Source organism: Glandiceps talaboti, chromosome 4 (assembly GCF_964340395.1).
Source record: "Glandiceps talaboti chromosome 4, keGlaTala1.1, whole genome shotgun sequence".
Classification (NCBI taxonomy): domain Eukaryota; kingdom Metazoa; phylum Hemichordata; class Enteropneusta; family Spengelidae; genus Glandiceps; species Glandiceps talaboti.
In genome coordinates this window covers 21,364,681-21,382,180 of record NC_135552.1, presented here as the reverse complement: position 1 = coordinate 21,382,180, position 17,500 = coordinate 21,364,681, and the positions used below count along the sequence as shown (strand labels likewise).

General features: G+C 35.0%; 1 protein-coding gene across 1 annotated transcript in view; it reads left to right on the top strand.

Moving 5' to 3' along the window:
- The window catches only part of LOC144434313 (integrin alpha-8-like), a 21,105-nt gene that overhangs the window by 2,163 nt on the left and 1,442 nt on the right, over nucleotides 1-17,500 (top strand). The window contains exons 3-26 of the mRNA XM_078122764.1: nucleotides 1-69; nucleotides 3,338-3,420; nucleotides 4,074-4,119; nucleotides 4,445-4,531; nucleotides 5,133-5,227; nucleotides 6,299-6,417; nucleotides 7,160-7,262; nucleotides 7,630-7,732; nucleotides 8,191-8,288; nucleotides 8,860-8,950; nucleotides 9,447-9,492; nucleotides 10,119-10,214; nucleotides 10,849-10,904; nucleotides 11,063-11,211; nucleotides 11,713-11,841; nucleotides 12,086-12,153; nucleotides 12,276-12,426; nucleotides 12,909-12,995; nucleotides 13,352-13,455; nucleotides 13,804-13,893; nucleotides 14,409-14,514; nucleotides 15,660-15,845; nucleotides 16,481-16,561; nucleotides 17,112-17,228. The exon at nucleotides 1-69 is cut by the window's left edge and continues 64 nt beyond it. Of these exons, the coding sequence (XP_077978890.1) occupies nucleotides 1-69; nucleotides 3,338-3,420; nucleotides 4,074-4,119; nucleotides 4,445-4,531; nucleotides 5,133-5,227; nucleotides 6,299-6,417; nucleotides 7,160-7,262; nucleotides 7,630-7,732; nucleotides 8,191-8,288; nucleotides 8,860-8,950; nucleotides 9,447-9,492; nucleotides 10,119-10,214; nucleotides 10,849-10,904; nucleotides 11,063-11,211; nucleotides 11,713-11,841; nucleotides 12,086-12,153; nucleotides 12,276-12,426; nucleotides 12,909-12,995; nucleotides 13,352-13,455; nucleotides 13,804-13,893; nucleotides 14,409-14,514; nucleotides 15,660-15,845; nucleotides 16,481-16,561; nucleotides 17,112-17,228 (2,360 nt within the window). The remainder of the gene's footprint in view (nucleotides 70-3,337; nucleotides 3,421-4,073; nucleotides 4,120-4,444; nucleotides 4,532-5,132; nucleotides 5,228-6,298; nucleotides 6,418-7,159; nucleotides 7,263-7,629; nucleotides 7,733-8,190; nucleotides 8,289-8,859; nucleotides 8,951-9,446; nucleotides 9,493-10,118; nucleotides 10,215-10,848; nucleotides 10,905-11,062; nucleotides 11,212-11,712; nucleotides 11,842-12,085; nucleotides 12,154-12,275; nucleotides 12,427-12,908; nucleotides 12,996-13,351; nucleotides 13,456-13,803; nucleotides 13,894-14,408; nucleotides 14,515-15,659; nucleotides 15,846-16,480; nucleotides 16,562-17,111; nucleotides 17,229-17,500) is intronic.

Sequence of the window (17,500 nt, the reverse complement as noted above, 5' to 3'; positions counted from 1 at the left end):
GAATATGCTACACATCAAGAGGCGACTTCAGTAATTTCAACAAGTGGTCACCCTGTACTGGTGGTACATGTGAGTAGGATGTTTGATGTTTTAACTTCTGAAAGAGTATAAATACAAAATCTGCTATGGTACAGATTTTGTGTCGGATCAAGAGCATACAAATGGCCCTTATCCATATATAGTTCCTGTGATAAACTATTATAATAACATCAATAAACGGCCAACGAGGTAGTAGAGCCAGGAGTCCTTCATTGGAGACTAAACAATCGGCGCAGCTGGCGAAAACAAGTCACAACATAGATTATTCTATTCACAGAGGCCCTTTAATGGGAAAATTAATCATTATCACCTCTAGCTCTGCATTCGTGCTTGATTTTGATTGCCACAAAACATATCCACGGGCTGAATGTAATGAAAAGTGGGGAACGTCTGTCTTTTTGTAAATATAGTAATAACTGTGGTTTATTTCCGTACTTGGTGAAAGGCCAATTTTTAAACAAGAGAACGTCAACAGAGGAACGATATTGAGTTATACATTTTGCAAAAATAGTTTTTTCTCTTCTGCGAAAGACAAAATCACAAATTGTATTGAAGTAAAATAATACATTTATGTTACGAAAGTAATATAAGGGTAAATACTGAAATATGATTGTATACAATCAAAATGGTACTCATTATCAATAGTCATTAGTTTCACACATATAACATTTTCTAACATGGGGACCCTGTACATACCCTCACACTACCTTTTATTTTGATTCAAATTTTATGTACTATTACTACCTTGACATGTTAAAATAGCACCAGAAAGCAGAATTTCAAAAATCTCCAGGGACGGAGGGGAACTTCCCCCCCCCCCCTCGTCTATCCACCCACACTTGGCTCCCTCAAAATAATATAGCCCAAGTTCAATAATATATCAGGAGTTAGACAATAGGCGATGGATATTTCCATAATCCGTGATTCCCTCCGCTTTAGTTATCATAAATTGTAAAACGTCCAAATAATGGTTATAAAACTGCGATTTAATGTTCGGCGTACTTCTCAAATTGATCTCCGTTAATTATTCACAGTAGTAACAAATCAATCACGTTGAGCTTTATGAGCCAAAGCGGAACGCCCTGTGTTTTATTTCGCAAGACTTTAGTTGCCTGTATCGGAAATGTAATCGTCCGAAAGAGAAATAGTAAAATATTCTATTTTTAATAACGTGTATCTTTATAGCTGATAAGGACATACAATATATGGAACTTAAAACTTGAAACTAACGAAACTGGCTTGGTATAAATGGAAACATATGCTAAACTTGATCCCAAAAGCATTGTAAACAGCTGCTCAAAGACAGACATCTTTATTTTTCTGTAGAGTGACAAAGTGATTATTTTTGTTTAGACGGAAAATAGATCTCCCTACCACCCAAAGAGATCTTGCTGACTTACTAGAGTATAACATCTTACTTTTCGTAATATGTATATTTGACATCAAATCAATGTATTCAACCCTAGCCTATTGTGTATACCTGGAATCCTATACAACATAGACTAACTGAACAAACTTAGTATTAAGCGATATATTGTAAACCCATTCACGGGATCTTACCGAGATGAGTTAGATTTACTTTACTGGAAAATAATAGAAAGTGATAAGCTTTGTGTCTGCCGTCTTTTAACCGTTAAAAGATTCATGTGAACACATGCTCCTAAACTGTGAAAGATTTGGAAATATCGGCGATAGCGTCTCCATTCTTCTTCATAAATTATATGTTTATGTTAATTCTAAATTTCATGTAATTGTATTTGGCTTTATGCCACTCAGATATGTGCTCTACATTACGTTCACGGCTACAAAACCCTGTCTCTATTCTTCCCGGACCAATTTAAAGAATCGCAATAGTTCCAAATAAAATGCATTTTCTCAAAATTAGTTCACAAGTATGTACTATATAATTACCAAGGTCAGCTAGACAACAAATATTTCAAGTCCAAGAAAAAGTTCAGTTTGAGGTTAAATTTTTGTTCTTTCACTTCTCTTTGTGTGCTGATTTAGCTGCCCTTTGTAGACAGGGCAAGTATACTTGCTGACCTGGGCAAAGAATTGATGTTTTAAACAATTTCTTGGGTTCAATTAAGGAAGCATTGATACTTGGGTCTGTGTTGCCATACATATGTCATGATAAAATGCATACTGCTTGATAAATCAATTATTTATGTGTAACGTCACTGCTAACTGCATGAAATATGTGAACAGATTTTATTTGACAGGTAATCGATCTTGATCGTAAGGTCTGACCATTTGTTGAATTTGACCTAGAGAAGAAGTTTCATGTTATATACTCATCGTGTTGATGCACGGTTCCAAATTCATGACACACTGTTTAACTTGAAAGAAACTGCGAAATAGTCACGATATAACAAAAAATGTGTTTCGTCTGAATGTATCGGATCGTGCTACCTTTCTGGTCAACGGAAAATATCAGTGGTTATATGTTTTATTATTATTATTTCTAGTAGGGCCTCCTAGGTTAAGGTGACACAATTTACGAAAACAACTTTAATTCTTTCGGATAACCTTATTTCAATTGTATGACATCGGCCGAACACTTCGCTTGCGCTTGTTCGAACATCAAACATGATTCTTGCCAAATCTTGCGGCACACAGCTTGGCGATCTTCGATGTACAACACTCCGCGCTGACGTATTTGAGTCCAAGGATCATAAAACGGGGCAAGAAAGTGACTGATTTTTTTCAAAGATAGTAAATAATCTCATTATACTGCCTCCACCTACTGCATGCAATGAAAGGATTTGGGTTTAAATGTGTCTATAACGACCCCCTGCAAATGTAAACTCAGGTTTGTCAGTTAACAGTAAACATAAGCCTATGTGTGTTATTGTCAAAGGCCAGACGTGGATATTCTTTTTAGGGAATACAAACCATTAAAACTGCCAATTCGGAAAAAATGTTTTGACTTCAGAGAAAGCTATTTAATGATTAGATGCTCATCCTATTGTCGCCCATCGACTTCCTACTGACGAACAGTAATAGGCGATGCCTCCAGGTCAGTTGGTCATGGAAAGGTCGTCGGAGAAATGAAAAATTACTCAAAGCCCCCATCATTGGCCAGACATTAGGTGTATAACATTACTGTCAATAGCATTCCACCATTCTTTGTTAGAACAGGCGATTCTTCTTTTTCGCCAGACAAATTAATCACACGGTGTATTCAAGCATTAAACTGTCTATTTAGGAATCTCCTAGTGATCTATCATAACAGTTGCTGGAAATGAAATTTAAGGATTGGAAAATCTGTTGTTATTTGTTCACCGTTTTTTTTCAGTTGATGGAATTATGCATCATCCATACCTGAGATGGAATGGTCTTGGTAATTGTCAAGCTGGTATGAGTACAGATGTAATCAAGGTATTTACTTAATGACAAGGTAGAAACTGTTTACAAACAAGGTTATTGATTCTCCCTGAAATACTTAAATAGTCATATATAGTCGTCTTAAACCAAAAAGTGTCGAATGAAAACCAAAAGGTGTTCTCTCAGTACACGTATGATACACAAAACAGTAATAGCAAAATATTGCTATTGCCGATACCATGCTACACATGTTAATGAGCAACTTTGATTTGGCCAGGCATTCTTCAAGCTTGCTTTAGTTAAAAAGATTTATTGTGATGTTTTGCCATCCCTAGTTGTTTAATAAATTTATCATGTCGTATTTGGAGGAACTCGCTTTTCTAAAAAAAAAAAAAAAAAAAAAAAAGGGGGGGGGGGTACGCAGCCTAAACCCAAATATTGAATTGCAGCATACTCAGGTTTTGGCAAAGCCATTCACCAAAACAGTGGGAACCCTAACTCGTGGGTGAAGAATTTGTTTTCATTTTGACAAATGTTAGTTTGGGAAATAGACGTACACATGTAGTGCTGAGCTTTACCGTTGTTCTCGGTTATTTCAATATACAATGAAAGTCACTTTGAAGAACTCAGCATTTTGTTCAGCTACCATGAAGCAACACAATGTAATTGGTCGCAGTTATTAAATGTATTGTACTAATCTCTTGTAGGGTATTGCCTTAGTAGTTGGTGCCCCAGGAAGTTATTCATGGCAAGGTATGACTCTGTGATTTGTACTTTTCTAGTAACAGAGAGTTGTTCATAACAGCATTCAAGGCTGTTAAACCAAACTGCACGAATAATGTTGTGACCAACTGAATACCCCACGTGTAAGACGTTCCTTCTAGGATAGAACTTTGGAATCAGGGCAATGGATGCCTAAGATTTTCATATCAGTATTTGAATACATTCCTTACTCTACATTTAAAAGGAATCATTGTGCCGTTCCACAGGTGTAATTTTAATCTATATGTATATGTGTTATCTTAATTTGCCCACAATACTGTGTACATGGTAGTTCATGGTGATCAATATTTTACAGGTCAAATTTATGTGGCAGATTTGATATTTAATAACTTCTACTACACATTGGAAAGAGATGATGATCAAGAATATGATAACTATGCAGGTAAGAAGGTCATGTATAATGTACTTTATTTGTTACTGTTTTCATTAAACTTTTTTATAATAGTTTTTAAATCATTTTATTATTATTTCTAGTTAATGTTATTCTTTATGCACTTTTATTTACTTACATAAAATTTGATGTTGTGATAACTGTGCAATAGTACTCTGACCGCCCATCTGTGTCCCTAAACATTTACATCTATGCTAACATTATGCAAACAAGCGTGGCGACAAATTACTGCAGAAATAGATCTAACTCATGAAGATCAAAGTCAAACTGTAGATGTTTCACATGATGAAACATTGCACTGAAATCACAGTTAAGTAGCGTTCATTTCAATGATCAATACCCAACATTCCAAAACTGAATATAAAGTGTTGAAAATCTTTCCAGAAAGTAATCAAAACTTGCTTTTTGACGACAAAGGGAAGCGTCAAGTGTATTTTGATCGAATAGAGAAAGTAATAAAGGTGTACGTAACATGCAAGAATTGAGTAAAGTGCAAACCCAAGACTGACATTACAATAAGTTTTTGGACATCGTTACTTGGATCTAGCATAAAGCATACTTATATTCAATATCTTATTTGTGTTTCTAACAGGCTACTCTGTAGCAATAGGACAGTTTTCACAAAATAAATATTATCAATACGGTTATGCAGTCGGTGCGCCAAAGGGTAACGCCATGAAAGGTAAGGTGAGTATGTAGTGAACCATTTACCTTTACAGACTTAAGATGTTATTAACAAATAAAGATATACAAGCAATCTACATTTGCACAGATAGACAAACAAACAAACAAACAAACAAACAACAATCATGAGTATGTTTAGGAATAAAACAAGAACTTGTTTCCGAGAAAGTTTTCTTTATTAACACTTCACCGAAGAGAAGTGTTAATAATGAAAAGTGTTTTGGAAATAAGTTCTTGTTTTTTTTTAACATACTAATGCCCTCAAGTTCTGTTTCCGTTTACAACAGCTGCTGGTATTTTACTGTAGTTGGACTGACATATGTTTATTTTATAAACCCTTGTGTCGTGTAGAAAAGATTGATTTTTCAACTTTATTCTTTGAGTTAGTTTTGGAATCATACTGTATGTTTTTATATGATAAATCAAACAACCAACACCATATTTGTGTTAATTGTCTAAGCTGATGTAAAACCTTTTTCAAAGATTTAATCGTTGAAATGCCATCTTTAACATTGATGGATTACATTGATAGGACACGTGACAATATAACGATGTGTTGTATTGCCTAGATCTAGTTTTCCCGGGGTCCACATTGCTTGTTTTACACCCTGAAAATGGCCAGTAGTACTTTGTACATGTCCTTTGAACTATATGATTGTCATCAACAGATGTTATCTACAGATAAATTTACAAGATATGCATGGTTTCACAACTGTATGTCAACGCCTTCATTTTGTATGGTCATGAACACAGAGAGATAATGATTTCTTGATAGATTGCTAAATAGAGTCGACTCTATCCATGTACACGGACGCGTCAGTATTGTTTCAATATCCATCAAGCTTTTCATATGGAATGCTCTTTACGTCATAAAAATTTGGAACAACCTTTTAAGGTAAATATTTTCCAGGATTCCATGTAAACCAGTGTTATTTGATATTGTGTTTCCTCAAAAATAGACATTATTTTATATAATTTCGATAATGCCTTTAAAGAGCTCAGGCCATCTGGATCCTGTGTGTTTCTAATATGCAGATATGTAAATGTAAATATATATTTATTCGCTTGTTATAGGTGGACATTTACTCACAAAGAAATTCTGGAGAACTGGAGATAAAAGACTATTTATTTGGTGAACAAATGGGTTCTTACTTTGGTTATTCTATCTGTGTAAGTGATGTCAATGCTGACGGGTAAGTATAGCCAAGCCTTCACGCGAAAAACACAGTTCACGTACAATGTACAAAATTTGACGTAAATCGCAGAACCGTTAAGATTTGTATCAAATTCTTGAATCAGCAAATTAGTTGCTGATGATATCGAAACAAGACTAGACTGTCATAGATGGAGTTTTGGAAAATATTGCGAGACCAAGAAAAGGTTTTACTATACTATTTTTCCTTTCTATCATTTCCACTTTGACATTTTATTTGTTTCAGTGTAAGAGCGCAATTTGACTATCTTTGCCAGATTGCGAAAAGTAATGACATATCAGTCTCTTTAAGTTTCTTTCTTCTAGCTTTCAAAAAGATGGAATTCTCCTTTCTATCACATACAGTCAATACTGTAACATCCAAACTGTTGGTCACATGAGATTTTATCTACATTTTTTCATAACTATTTAAAAGTGCATTTATAAATTATATAATGTAAAAACAAACTTCAGTCATTGAATGGAAACGTATAATCAAACAGTTTGTCACCATATCCACGTATAATGAGCATACAGGAGCTGAATATTCCCCTAGAATGACTAAACGTCAACCAAAACCCATGTTCATACGAATATATCGTGCACACACACCTCTCACAAAGAAGCATACAAACAAATACATATGATAAAAAAAGAAGAAGCAGGCCCACGCTTATCCTTAGATGAATAGAGGATACAACCAATTGCCATTAAAATGTAGGAACTATCATGTATTTCCTCAGCCGAGATGACGTTATTGTTGGTGCCCCATATTATACAGACAAGGCAGACAGTAATGACAAGTGGGATGCAGGCAGAGTCTATGTGTACCATCTAAACGAAATGGTAAGAAACTACTTGATACAGAATTGAACATGGAAAAGAAATAAGTTCACTGTGATGTTGTTCTAATAGAATTAATTTGTTAGTCATTGGAACTGCCTTTTTCTTTCTTTTTTTCCTTGTTTCGACTTATACTTTTGTTCTTGCCATTAGCCTGCACATATAAAATAAAACAATGAAATGGTCTGGGCTGTAGGCAAAAATCTATATAAAACAGCCAAATAGTATAGCAACTGGGACGTTAAACTCATTCGAGATACATGCATGATATTTTGTCATCTTATCTAAATGTCTAACCGATGTGATTTTGACTTCAAAGTTCCTTGCGATATTTATTCACTGGTATAACACAAAACTTTATGCCTTTCAGTATGTGTTTGACGAGCCAGACAAAATGACAGGTGATCAAAGTGGAGCAAGGTTCGGGTCAGCTGTTGCAGCCATCGGTGATGTCAACCTTGATGGATACAATGGTGGGTAGGAACACAACATACCCTCAACACTGCCATGCCAACACGTGAAAATAACTGTAAATCTGTTTTTTACGACTTGTCTTTAAAAAATACAGCTTTAGAAAAATTGCATGAGTTATATAATAAGGAATCTTTAAAACGGTGAAGTACTCCTGAAATTATGTTAAGATCCGTTAACACGTTTCAGAAACACATGCATGTCATTGTTGAAATAATTTGGACGGAAAAGTCCTTGGTACAGATGAGTTTAAAGCATAGAACACACTGCCTATGGGTAAAGGCATGACATCTGTATATACTCATTTCTAAAAATACACAGACAGGGTAAGAACAACATATGTGGGCGAGTCACGCAAGATTCATGTTGACATTTTGCCAACTGTAGTATATACACTAGATCACCATGCAGTAAGAATATCACAATACCGTCACCAGCATCTTTTACTTCAAATTGACAGATATTGCAGTTGGGGCTCCCTATTATGGAAATGACAACAAAGGTGCTGTTTTTATTTATCATGGATCTGAGAATGGCATAAGGACGAAAATTTCACAGGTAAACAACCTCTGTAATTGGTTGACAGATTTAGGTCACGCATTAAACTAAATGAGGACGAAGTTTACTGTCAGCAGTTGGTAACGTTAAGTAAATACACCTTTATGTATATATTTATACAGAATGTGTGTTTGTCTTATCTTGATTACTTAAACATATGCATGATATGAAATGTTATATGAAAATTAATGCATTACAGAACGTATGAATATCAATGGATTATCATGGAAATCTCTGCACAGGTACCTAACTGGAATACGTATACAATTGCAATATGTATTTTCGCAAACCCACACATTTAATCAATCTGGTACAACAGCAAAACACTGTATATAATTCATGTACTCCTAGTATTCATATCATGTTAAACTTTATCTCAATATCTCTATACTTTTTTATGAAACTTCATTCGTTTCTGACTAATGTACAAACAACAAGAATGTTCCATCTGCACCATGCTCTGAACAGGATGGAACTTTACAATCTCTATCGTCCATATTACTAACTATCAACATAAGCCCCAAACCAGGATCTAATTAACTCACAATGTCGCTTTACACTATACTTTCAGGTGATTAGGGCATCAGATATTAACGCGAATCTGAAAACTTTTGGGTCGTCACTGGCCGGAGGATTAGACATGGATAACAACCAATATTCAGGTAATTACTAATTCGAAATGCTTAGACTTTTGAATCGGTTGGAACTATACGTGGACAGTGCAGTGTAAAGTTGATTGATAAACTACAATATTACACACAGACAAGTATTGAATTGTACTATTACAAGATAAACGTCCAATATTACAGTATGCACCGGTACATTTACAACTAGTTAATCAAGCTGGGTGTGACGTACTTTGGCACATCATTTTGTACTTTCGTTGAACCGTACAAGTGACTACATTCTATGTTGTAACGTTTGAATACATGTGGAGCAACGGATAGGTGGGAGGTGAAACACTTGTGATTACTAATTACAGTAATACAAGGTAAAACTAGCCATCAATCAATATTGTGAACCTTCAGAAATGTGAACTAAACTAGATTAGAGATAATAGCTATCTAACCAACTGAGTGACAGTAAGACAGAAAGCAAATCGTCAACTATTTTCGGGGTATGATAGTTTTTGTGTTTGGAATGACTTCAAATTTGCAGATATCCTGGTGGGTGCTTATGCTTCTGACAAAGCTGTATTATTGAGGTAAGTTTAGTACATAGTCTTGTCCTATTTACCTCCTAGCACAATTTGGTAACACTTAGAATGTCGTTCACCAAATTGGCTTTTTCATAGCAGTTCAACTGTTGATATATTAACAGGGCCCTTGTAGTACTATGTAGACAATGCCATGAATGCTACGGTGTGTATACACTGAGTGACGTGGAAAATATAGAACTCAAAGAGCAATTTTAAACGCACTTTTTAAAATGAATCCACTCCGATTTCGTATCATCTTATGTAACAATATGCATAAACATTTCATGACTTGACAATACTTTTTTATATTTTGTGATTTGAAATTATTTAGCAAAAAGATAAACCAGACTGACAAGAAAATGTAGTATAGCAAGAGGGAACAATTGGTAGAGTTCCTGAGTACACATGGTCTTTACACAAAATATACATCAAAGACAATCTGGTATCGTGATATATCATGCAACGCACACTCCAGAAATACAGTAACTATATTGAATATCTTTATCATAGACTAGTCAAGTATTTAAGATTTATTTTGTTGGACCTGCTAACTGGGCCAAATTCTTCACAACATGTTTTGCATATTGTGACGTATATTTCACCCATGTTGTTTTATTACGTTGTCATGGTAGGTCAAGACCAGTTGTCAACATTAAGGCGGATGTTAGTGTCTTCCCTGAATATATAGACTTGGAGAAGCCCTGTCACGATGGCGCTCCAGTGGCATGGTATGTCATCAATCTATTGTTAACTATTGTTGGGACCACAGTGGAAATAACTTTTTAACTTTTCTGTGTTAGCCCAGCACAATAACGTTTTTTTGTCTGTTGTAATTGTTTTCTGTAGTCTGATTTCTTTTGTGTTGAAATAAATCAAATGAAATCAAACCAAATCAACTGGAGATTTTAAACTTATATTTAACCTTTTCAAGTTGTCATTTTTAACACATATTTATATTTCTGTTAAAGATAGCATTGCTGACGAAAGGGAACTTTTTGTTGATGTCAAAATGAAATAATTCATAAAATAATACATTTATCTAAATCTGGGCGTTTGAAGAAAAGTGCTCAAACCGATTGATATGAATAATAAGCGAGATATCATTTCCCCATTTTACATTTAAAGTTGTAAAAAACAATCGTTCTAACCATTGCACGAACTATCTTGTTTGCAATTGCCTTTATTTGGAATAGTGTAAGCCACTGGTAATGTCGGAGTTTAGAGGCATTGGTCGATATACCATCGTAGGTCATAACTTCTGGTGAAAGTGTAAAATTCTTTAAATTAATTAATTCAAGTTTGTTCTGAGTTACTGACTGTTTTGTATACCTATTAATATATTCTTTTCACATTTAATTTCAGTTTTTCTCTCAAGATATGTTTTAGTTATACTGGCATTAAAGTCCCTACTCTTCTTGGTGAGTTTTAAAAACAATCTATTAACTTTGTCTTGAACGAGCACGATTGGTACTTTTCAAGGGAATTCCGGGGGGGGGGGGGGTTCGTATACCTTTTCCGACCACTATCCCTTTCCATTGTAATGACTTTAGGTTTACTTATTTTCATTAACTTTCAGACATTGAATTTACAAGTGCACTTGACAGTTTGAAAGAGAGGCAAAAGAGGGCGTACTATAAAGGCACAAGTGCTAAAAACATCACTGGAGGTTTGACGTTGAAGCTTCCAAACACAAGTACATGTAGGGAATGGCATTCCTATATCAAGGTATGTACATTAAAAGCATCTATTTCAAATACAATTATCGCTTTTTGTAAATGATGTGGAGCCAGTCTGCTGAAAGATGCCAGCATATCGTCTGTGTTGTGTCTTCAGTGGTATACATCTTCTTGCCATCTCTCCTCAGTCCTTCGCTTAGGTTCAAATTGCGATTATAATCTGCATGCACCATAAGTACAGTATATTTTAATTTCACAATTTCACATTGACGTTGAAGAATTTTTCGTTCTTTTCAACTCGCAATTCATCTTCTACTTTTGCATTTCTGTGTAGTTTTGATACATGGATGTTTCCATTATAGAATATATTGAGATTTGTCCATTATGTTGAGATTGGCTGGCAATTCAAGACAGTTAAATCCCCCTTCCCTCCAATATTCTTTTAATAAATGTGTTATGAAGGTGTATGATAAATGTCACGGACTGTAAATGACATTCCAAAGATAAAATGATCATTAACTCTCAACCTATCGATCTGATCTTGTTACAGAAACAAGTGGTTGATAAATATTCATCGATAGCCGTAGATATCACTTACAAAATACCGGAAAGTGCTCCCTATTTCGGTGCTTTACGACCTGTACAAAACCAATACGCTCCAAGTGTCACAAGAAAACTGGTGAGAAACATTTTGTTTCATATTGATAGTTCCCAATACGTATGTAATTCATGTTGTTAGATAATGTGTTGCCAAACCCATAAACAAAACCGTCTTTGTTGAGAAGATACCGATGCTTCAGACACGTTCAGGCGTAAACGTCTACCATCGTTATCTTTGACATAATTATCTGCCGTTTACTGCAGCACCTTCCTTAAAGATACTCTGTGTATTCATGATGTCATGTTTCTTGTTCGTCACCTAGGTTCACATTCAGCGTAACTGTGGGAATGAGAGAATTTGTGTTCCCGACCTCTCGCTGACAGCAGATTTGTAAGTGTCTAACAAGTACTATACATTCCGATATTCGGCATTACTAGTATCTAAGCGCTGAGAACTCTTTAGGTTCAAATATTTCACCAAAGTGCGATAAGTATCCTTTGTTTTATCTGCAGTGATGTTGATGAGGTGTTGATTGGTGGTACAGATCACTTCAAGTTACAAATTACGTTAGCGAATCGTGGTGAAGATTCTTTTGAAACCAAGGTCTCCATCCAGCTACCAGCTGGTTTTGATTTTATCAGGGCACAGAAGACTAATGCAAGTGTAAGTCACTTCGTTTCATTTCCGACAATATCTGTTTTGTGTAAGAGGTGTCTATTATACGAAGTTCCAATTACTCCATGAGTGTTCAATTATGCACAATTAACTAAGAAAACACAAACAAACAAACTTGACATCTCTAATGTTACCGTATAGAATCACCTGTGGATTTCTCGGGTCTTTGTATTTATGTAACATTCATATGTGCATCCATACGTATATTTTAAGCTGAAGGCAGATTTCATGTTTCGACCAAATGTTCACACATCCTAAGCCACCCCATTCCCGACACACACACACACACACACACACACACACACACACACACATACATACATACATACATACATACATACATACATACATACATACATACACAGATATACACATACATGTATATACGTAACTCAATAATGAAACGTGCTTTTAATACAAGGACAGTAAAAAATTAAATGAATGTTTTTGTGACTTGTATTTCATAATAGGAATATATAGTGTCATGTCTTGACAGTCCACAGTTTGAAGGCACCATTACATGTAGTGCAGGTAACCCGCTAAAATCAGCTGACCAGGTATGTCCAAATATGGTCAATACATAACAATACGACAGATCCAGACTGATGTGAAGTACAGGTGTTTACAATTGACCATTTTAAAAAGTGCAAAACAACGACGATAACAACAACAACAACAACAACAACAACAACAACAACGGCGGCGGCGGCGGCGGCTGATAAAAAATATGAATTCTATACTTTTTTACAATCATCTTTATGCCAAAGCATGACAGAAATGAGGAGACATTTTGTTGGATTAACTTCAATGGGAAAGTGACTAATATCTAATTTGACAAACTGAGTAAAAACAAAATCTGAATGACTGTCTGTAATGTTTTACAAGATCAAATATAGGTCTAATTCTATTACAGGTAGAGTTTGCTGTAACAGTGTCGACTCTTGGCTTCAACGGTTCAGATTATATTCAACTTAATGAGAAAGACAAAACAGTTGAGATTTATCTTAAAGCCGATAGGTAAATATACTAATTGCCAAAATTTGTACCGTAATTCCAAAAACATATTCCTGTATATTTGTGAAATGACGATAATGGTAACTTGTATCAGACCCAGTCTCCTTTAATTTTGTATGCATGTACATGCTTTAGTTGGCTGCCTTTCTACATTGTCAAATACATGCTCTGGTATATTTGAATATCAAGAATAAAAGTTCCAGTTACTGCCAAATTACTTGCTATTTTGTAGTCTAAGATCAAAATTACACGGAATCTATGAGATCAATCAATATATAACTAATGTATAGTTGCATGCTGAAATCGTATGCGCATGAGTCTGACATGTTGACTGCATTTTTACACTTACAGCACCCATCTAGAAGAATCCGACACATTGTCCAATAATGATGTATGGTTGAATATACCAGTAAATGTCAATTCGACAGTGTTACTGACCGGGTAGGAATCATTTATTATGAAAGTATATTTTATACACATATCATCTCGTAAATTTTAGTACCATGTAAAGCTGTGTATATATAATTCAACACCACTTGTGTGTGTGTGTGTGTGTGTGTGTGTGTGTGTGTGTGTGTGTGTGTGTGTGTGTGTGTGTGTGAGTGAGTGAGTGAGAATGTGCGCGTGTGTTTGAAAAGGAGAAATAGAAGGGAATGGGTATCGGGTGGAAGGGTGCATGCGTCTATAGTTCTGTGTTTTTGAGTGAAACCACAAAATTCCGTTGGTCAGTCATGCATTTACCAATGGGAAGACATTAACCGTTACACCTCTACGTAATCTGGCATATTATCATGAAGATATTGTCCTAAAGATGTTACATACCGTTGTTGTTATACCATGATTCACGAATAACATGAAAGGTATTGAGATGAAGTAAAAGATAGAAATCTAGAATTTCTATGATAACATACACGCTTAATTTCCCCACTATGAAAACAACCCTGTTTTTCTTACAGTGTGTCGACACCAGAGTTTGTATGGTTTTATCATAGAGTCGACAAACCCAATTTTATCATTACCCGTGAAGGTGAAATCGGACCAGAAGTCAGACATTTCTATGAGGTAAAGTTGTTTTGCTATGTATAATCATAACATCGAAATACTAATGTAATCCGGCAAAGTTAGTTTGATCCTACAAAACATTATCATCTAAATTCAATGACGTATAAATATTAAAAGTAGAATTTGTAACTATCACAATTCATGCAGCAAGAATATTTTAAAGCCATGAACAAATACTTTTTGCATCTTTACGCCGGGCGCCATTCCTAAAAAGAGAGACGAAATCGAGTTTTGAACAGTCGACATTTCCTTAATCTTCTTGGGTGCTGCGTGGACACGAATTGAACCCTGGGAAATAGGTAACTGGGGAACTTCAACAACCCCTCCGATACAAAGTTATTAATGTTCTCTTTATCACCTTCAATCAATTTTTTTATTAATAGTGTTACGTTCTAGGGGAGCTTAATATAATGTTTCAGTGTCTAAGTATGGTAGTTGTGGGTAGATCGGCAGAACGTAAACGATTCTCAACTCTAACTGTCTTTCTTGGGTACCAGGATCTACGAGCTTCTCTAAGTTAGGAATTAGCTACACAGGTATCGTCACATACACGTACGCTCTTACACTCAGAGAGAGACACCGCACATCAACAGTTGCGTTGTTATCAAAATCTAAGAATCGGAATAGGAATCCGGAATCCGGAATCCAGAATAACTTTATTCACAGTTACATCCTCATATATAGACTGAATGACGTCATTGGTTCTAAATATAAATTTGTTATGAAAGACGATCTTTCACCTAGATTAATTGTTCTAGAAGACATGATGAACATTCCACCAGAATATTTAAGATTGAGATTCAAGATCATGCCATATGTAAATTGTTCACGTGTAAGACAAATGTTGATCACGCCATTGGAAAATTAAGTATTAATTTGAATTTGGTAATCAACAAGTTATCTTGTTTACAAGAACTAATCTATGTTGTTTAATCAAAACACTTGACATTTGTTATCTAGCGATAAATGTAATTAGTATAGGATTTAGTAGATAAATCAACATATTATTTGATTATGCTGTTGTTAACTCCTGTTTGTGAATAAGTAGTATAAATTGAATTTAACGTTAATTTAGGTTAAGTATGCCAAACTTCCGAATGTGGTATTTCTGGATCGTAACAATATAACGTGTACTTGAATTGCAGGTTCGTAATCTTGGTCCTAATGCTATTGATGGCGCAGATGTAACTATCAACTGGCCTGCTTTCACCCCAGCTGGTGGACATTTACTTTATCTGTTGGACGTGCACCTACAAGACGGTCCACCGTGTGTTGTATACGGCGAATACAACCCAGAGAAGGTCACAATCAGTCGAGTACATAGCATTTTGGTATGTTCGCAGCTCTAGTATATATTTCAACATACTGTACATGTATTTATTTGGCGCACGGAAATCTTGGCGGAAAGACAACTTTTCAAATTATGGCCCCTCTTTATTTTGGCCAATAAACCATTTTTGACTAAAGTTACTTATAGCCACATCATGTGTATAAGTTAATGTATCGATTTAACACGAAATAAATATAACTTTCTTACATATAGCCCTTCATAATTTACCAGTGAAAATGATTCAATTTTCAAAAAAAAATGATCTAATAAGTTTAGAGCCAATATACTTACGTTCACGGTGTGCTTAATCTATATAGTTGCTATAATTACAAGAAAAAAAACCAACATTAACTTTGTGCATAGTAACTGACAAAAGAATGTAGTAGTATGAATGTGACGTGAATCACAAACTATATTTTATTCACGAAAGTTTTAATTTGATTTAAACCATTATCCCTTTACACAGACATTTATGCCTGTACCGGTGTACATATGGAAGTAAATGACATTCTGGAATTCACAGAAGAATTTAACTTAGTAAAATATGATGGATACTAGTAGCTTCCTTCATAGTGGCCATTCATGTATATGACCTCGTTGAATTGTACGTGTTCTTCGTTGTTCTTATTTTCCTAGACGCAAGTTCATCCCACCGTGATAACAAATTCAACAAAGAGAAGGAAAAGAGAAGAAACTGCAAAAGCGTCATTCAAAATGGTAGGGTACCGAGTTTATGATTGCAAGTTAACCACTGAGAATGAGCTGTATATTATTCCTTATTCATAGACCTACTTAAAATAATTTCAATCCAGTATACAGCATTTTGAAGTATGCCTCCTACTCTAACTTTCAAAGTTTACAGTTCTTTTGATTGGTTGATTGTTTGATATATTCAGTTTCTTCTGTAGCTTCCCGTCATGCCATAGTGAACAATTTTCAAAGTATTGAAGATAAATCGTTCTGCCAATTTGAAGATGTTATCTTTAGTATCTCATTTAAATGGTAATATTTGGAGATCAACTGTATTTATCCGTTTACCTGTATTATAGGTAAAATCTCAGACCCTTTTATAGTGGTCTATGAAACTATGACAAAGCATGAAGAGATTACAAGAACTTCGATTTTCAGGGATTCGAAATTGATCACTGAGTCACATTCTTACCTTTAATGACAAATACGGTAGCTCATACATTGTCACATCATAGTACATCTGTAAGTGATGCTTATAGCTGTTAGGTAAACCGTGCTATGTGTCTTGTATTCACAGGATTGTAGCTCAAATCGTTGCTTACAGATAAAATGTTCGATAGACTTTGTTCTTCAAATTGGACAAAAAGCAAGTATTGAAGTCCGGTCAAGATTATGGAAAGACACATTAATGGAAGTAGGTACCACGGTGTATATATTGTTACGTAAGAAAGACACAAAATAGAGTGTAACTGGTATAAAGATTAATGCCGAGTCGTAAAGTTTTGACTCAAAAGAAGGTGATCTTGTAATTGTGTATGAAAGCAACTGTAACAAGAAAGTGAATGAATGAGTATGGGAAATTGGTATATGTTGAAAGTGCTGAATTTGTTATTTGTGTTTTTCAGTGAAAGAAGAATGTCGTTTTTGTTACCAGTATGTCAAAGGAAATAAAGTTTCTCTTCTAAT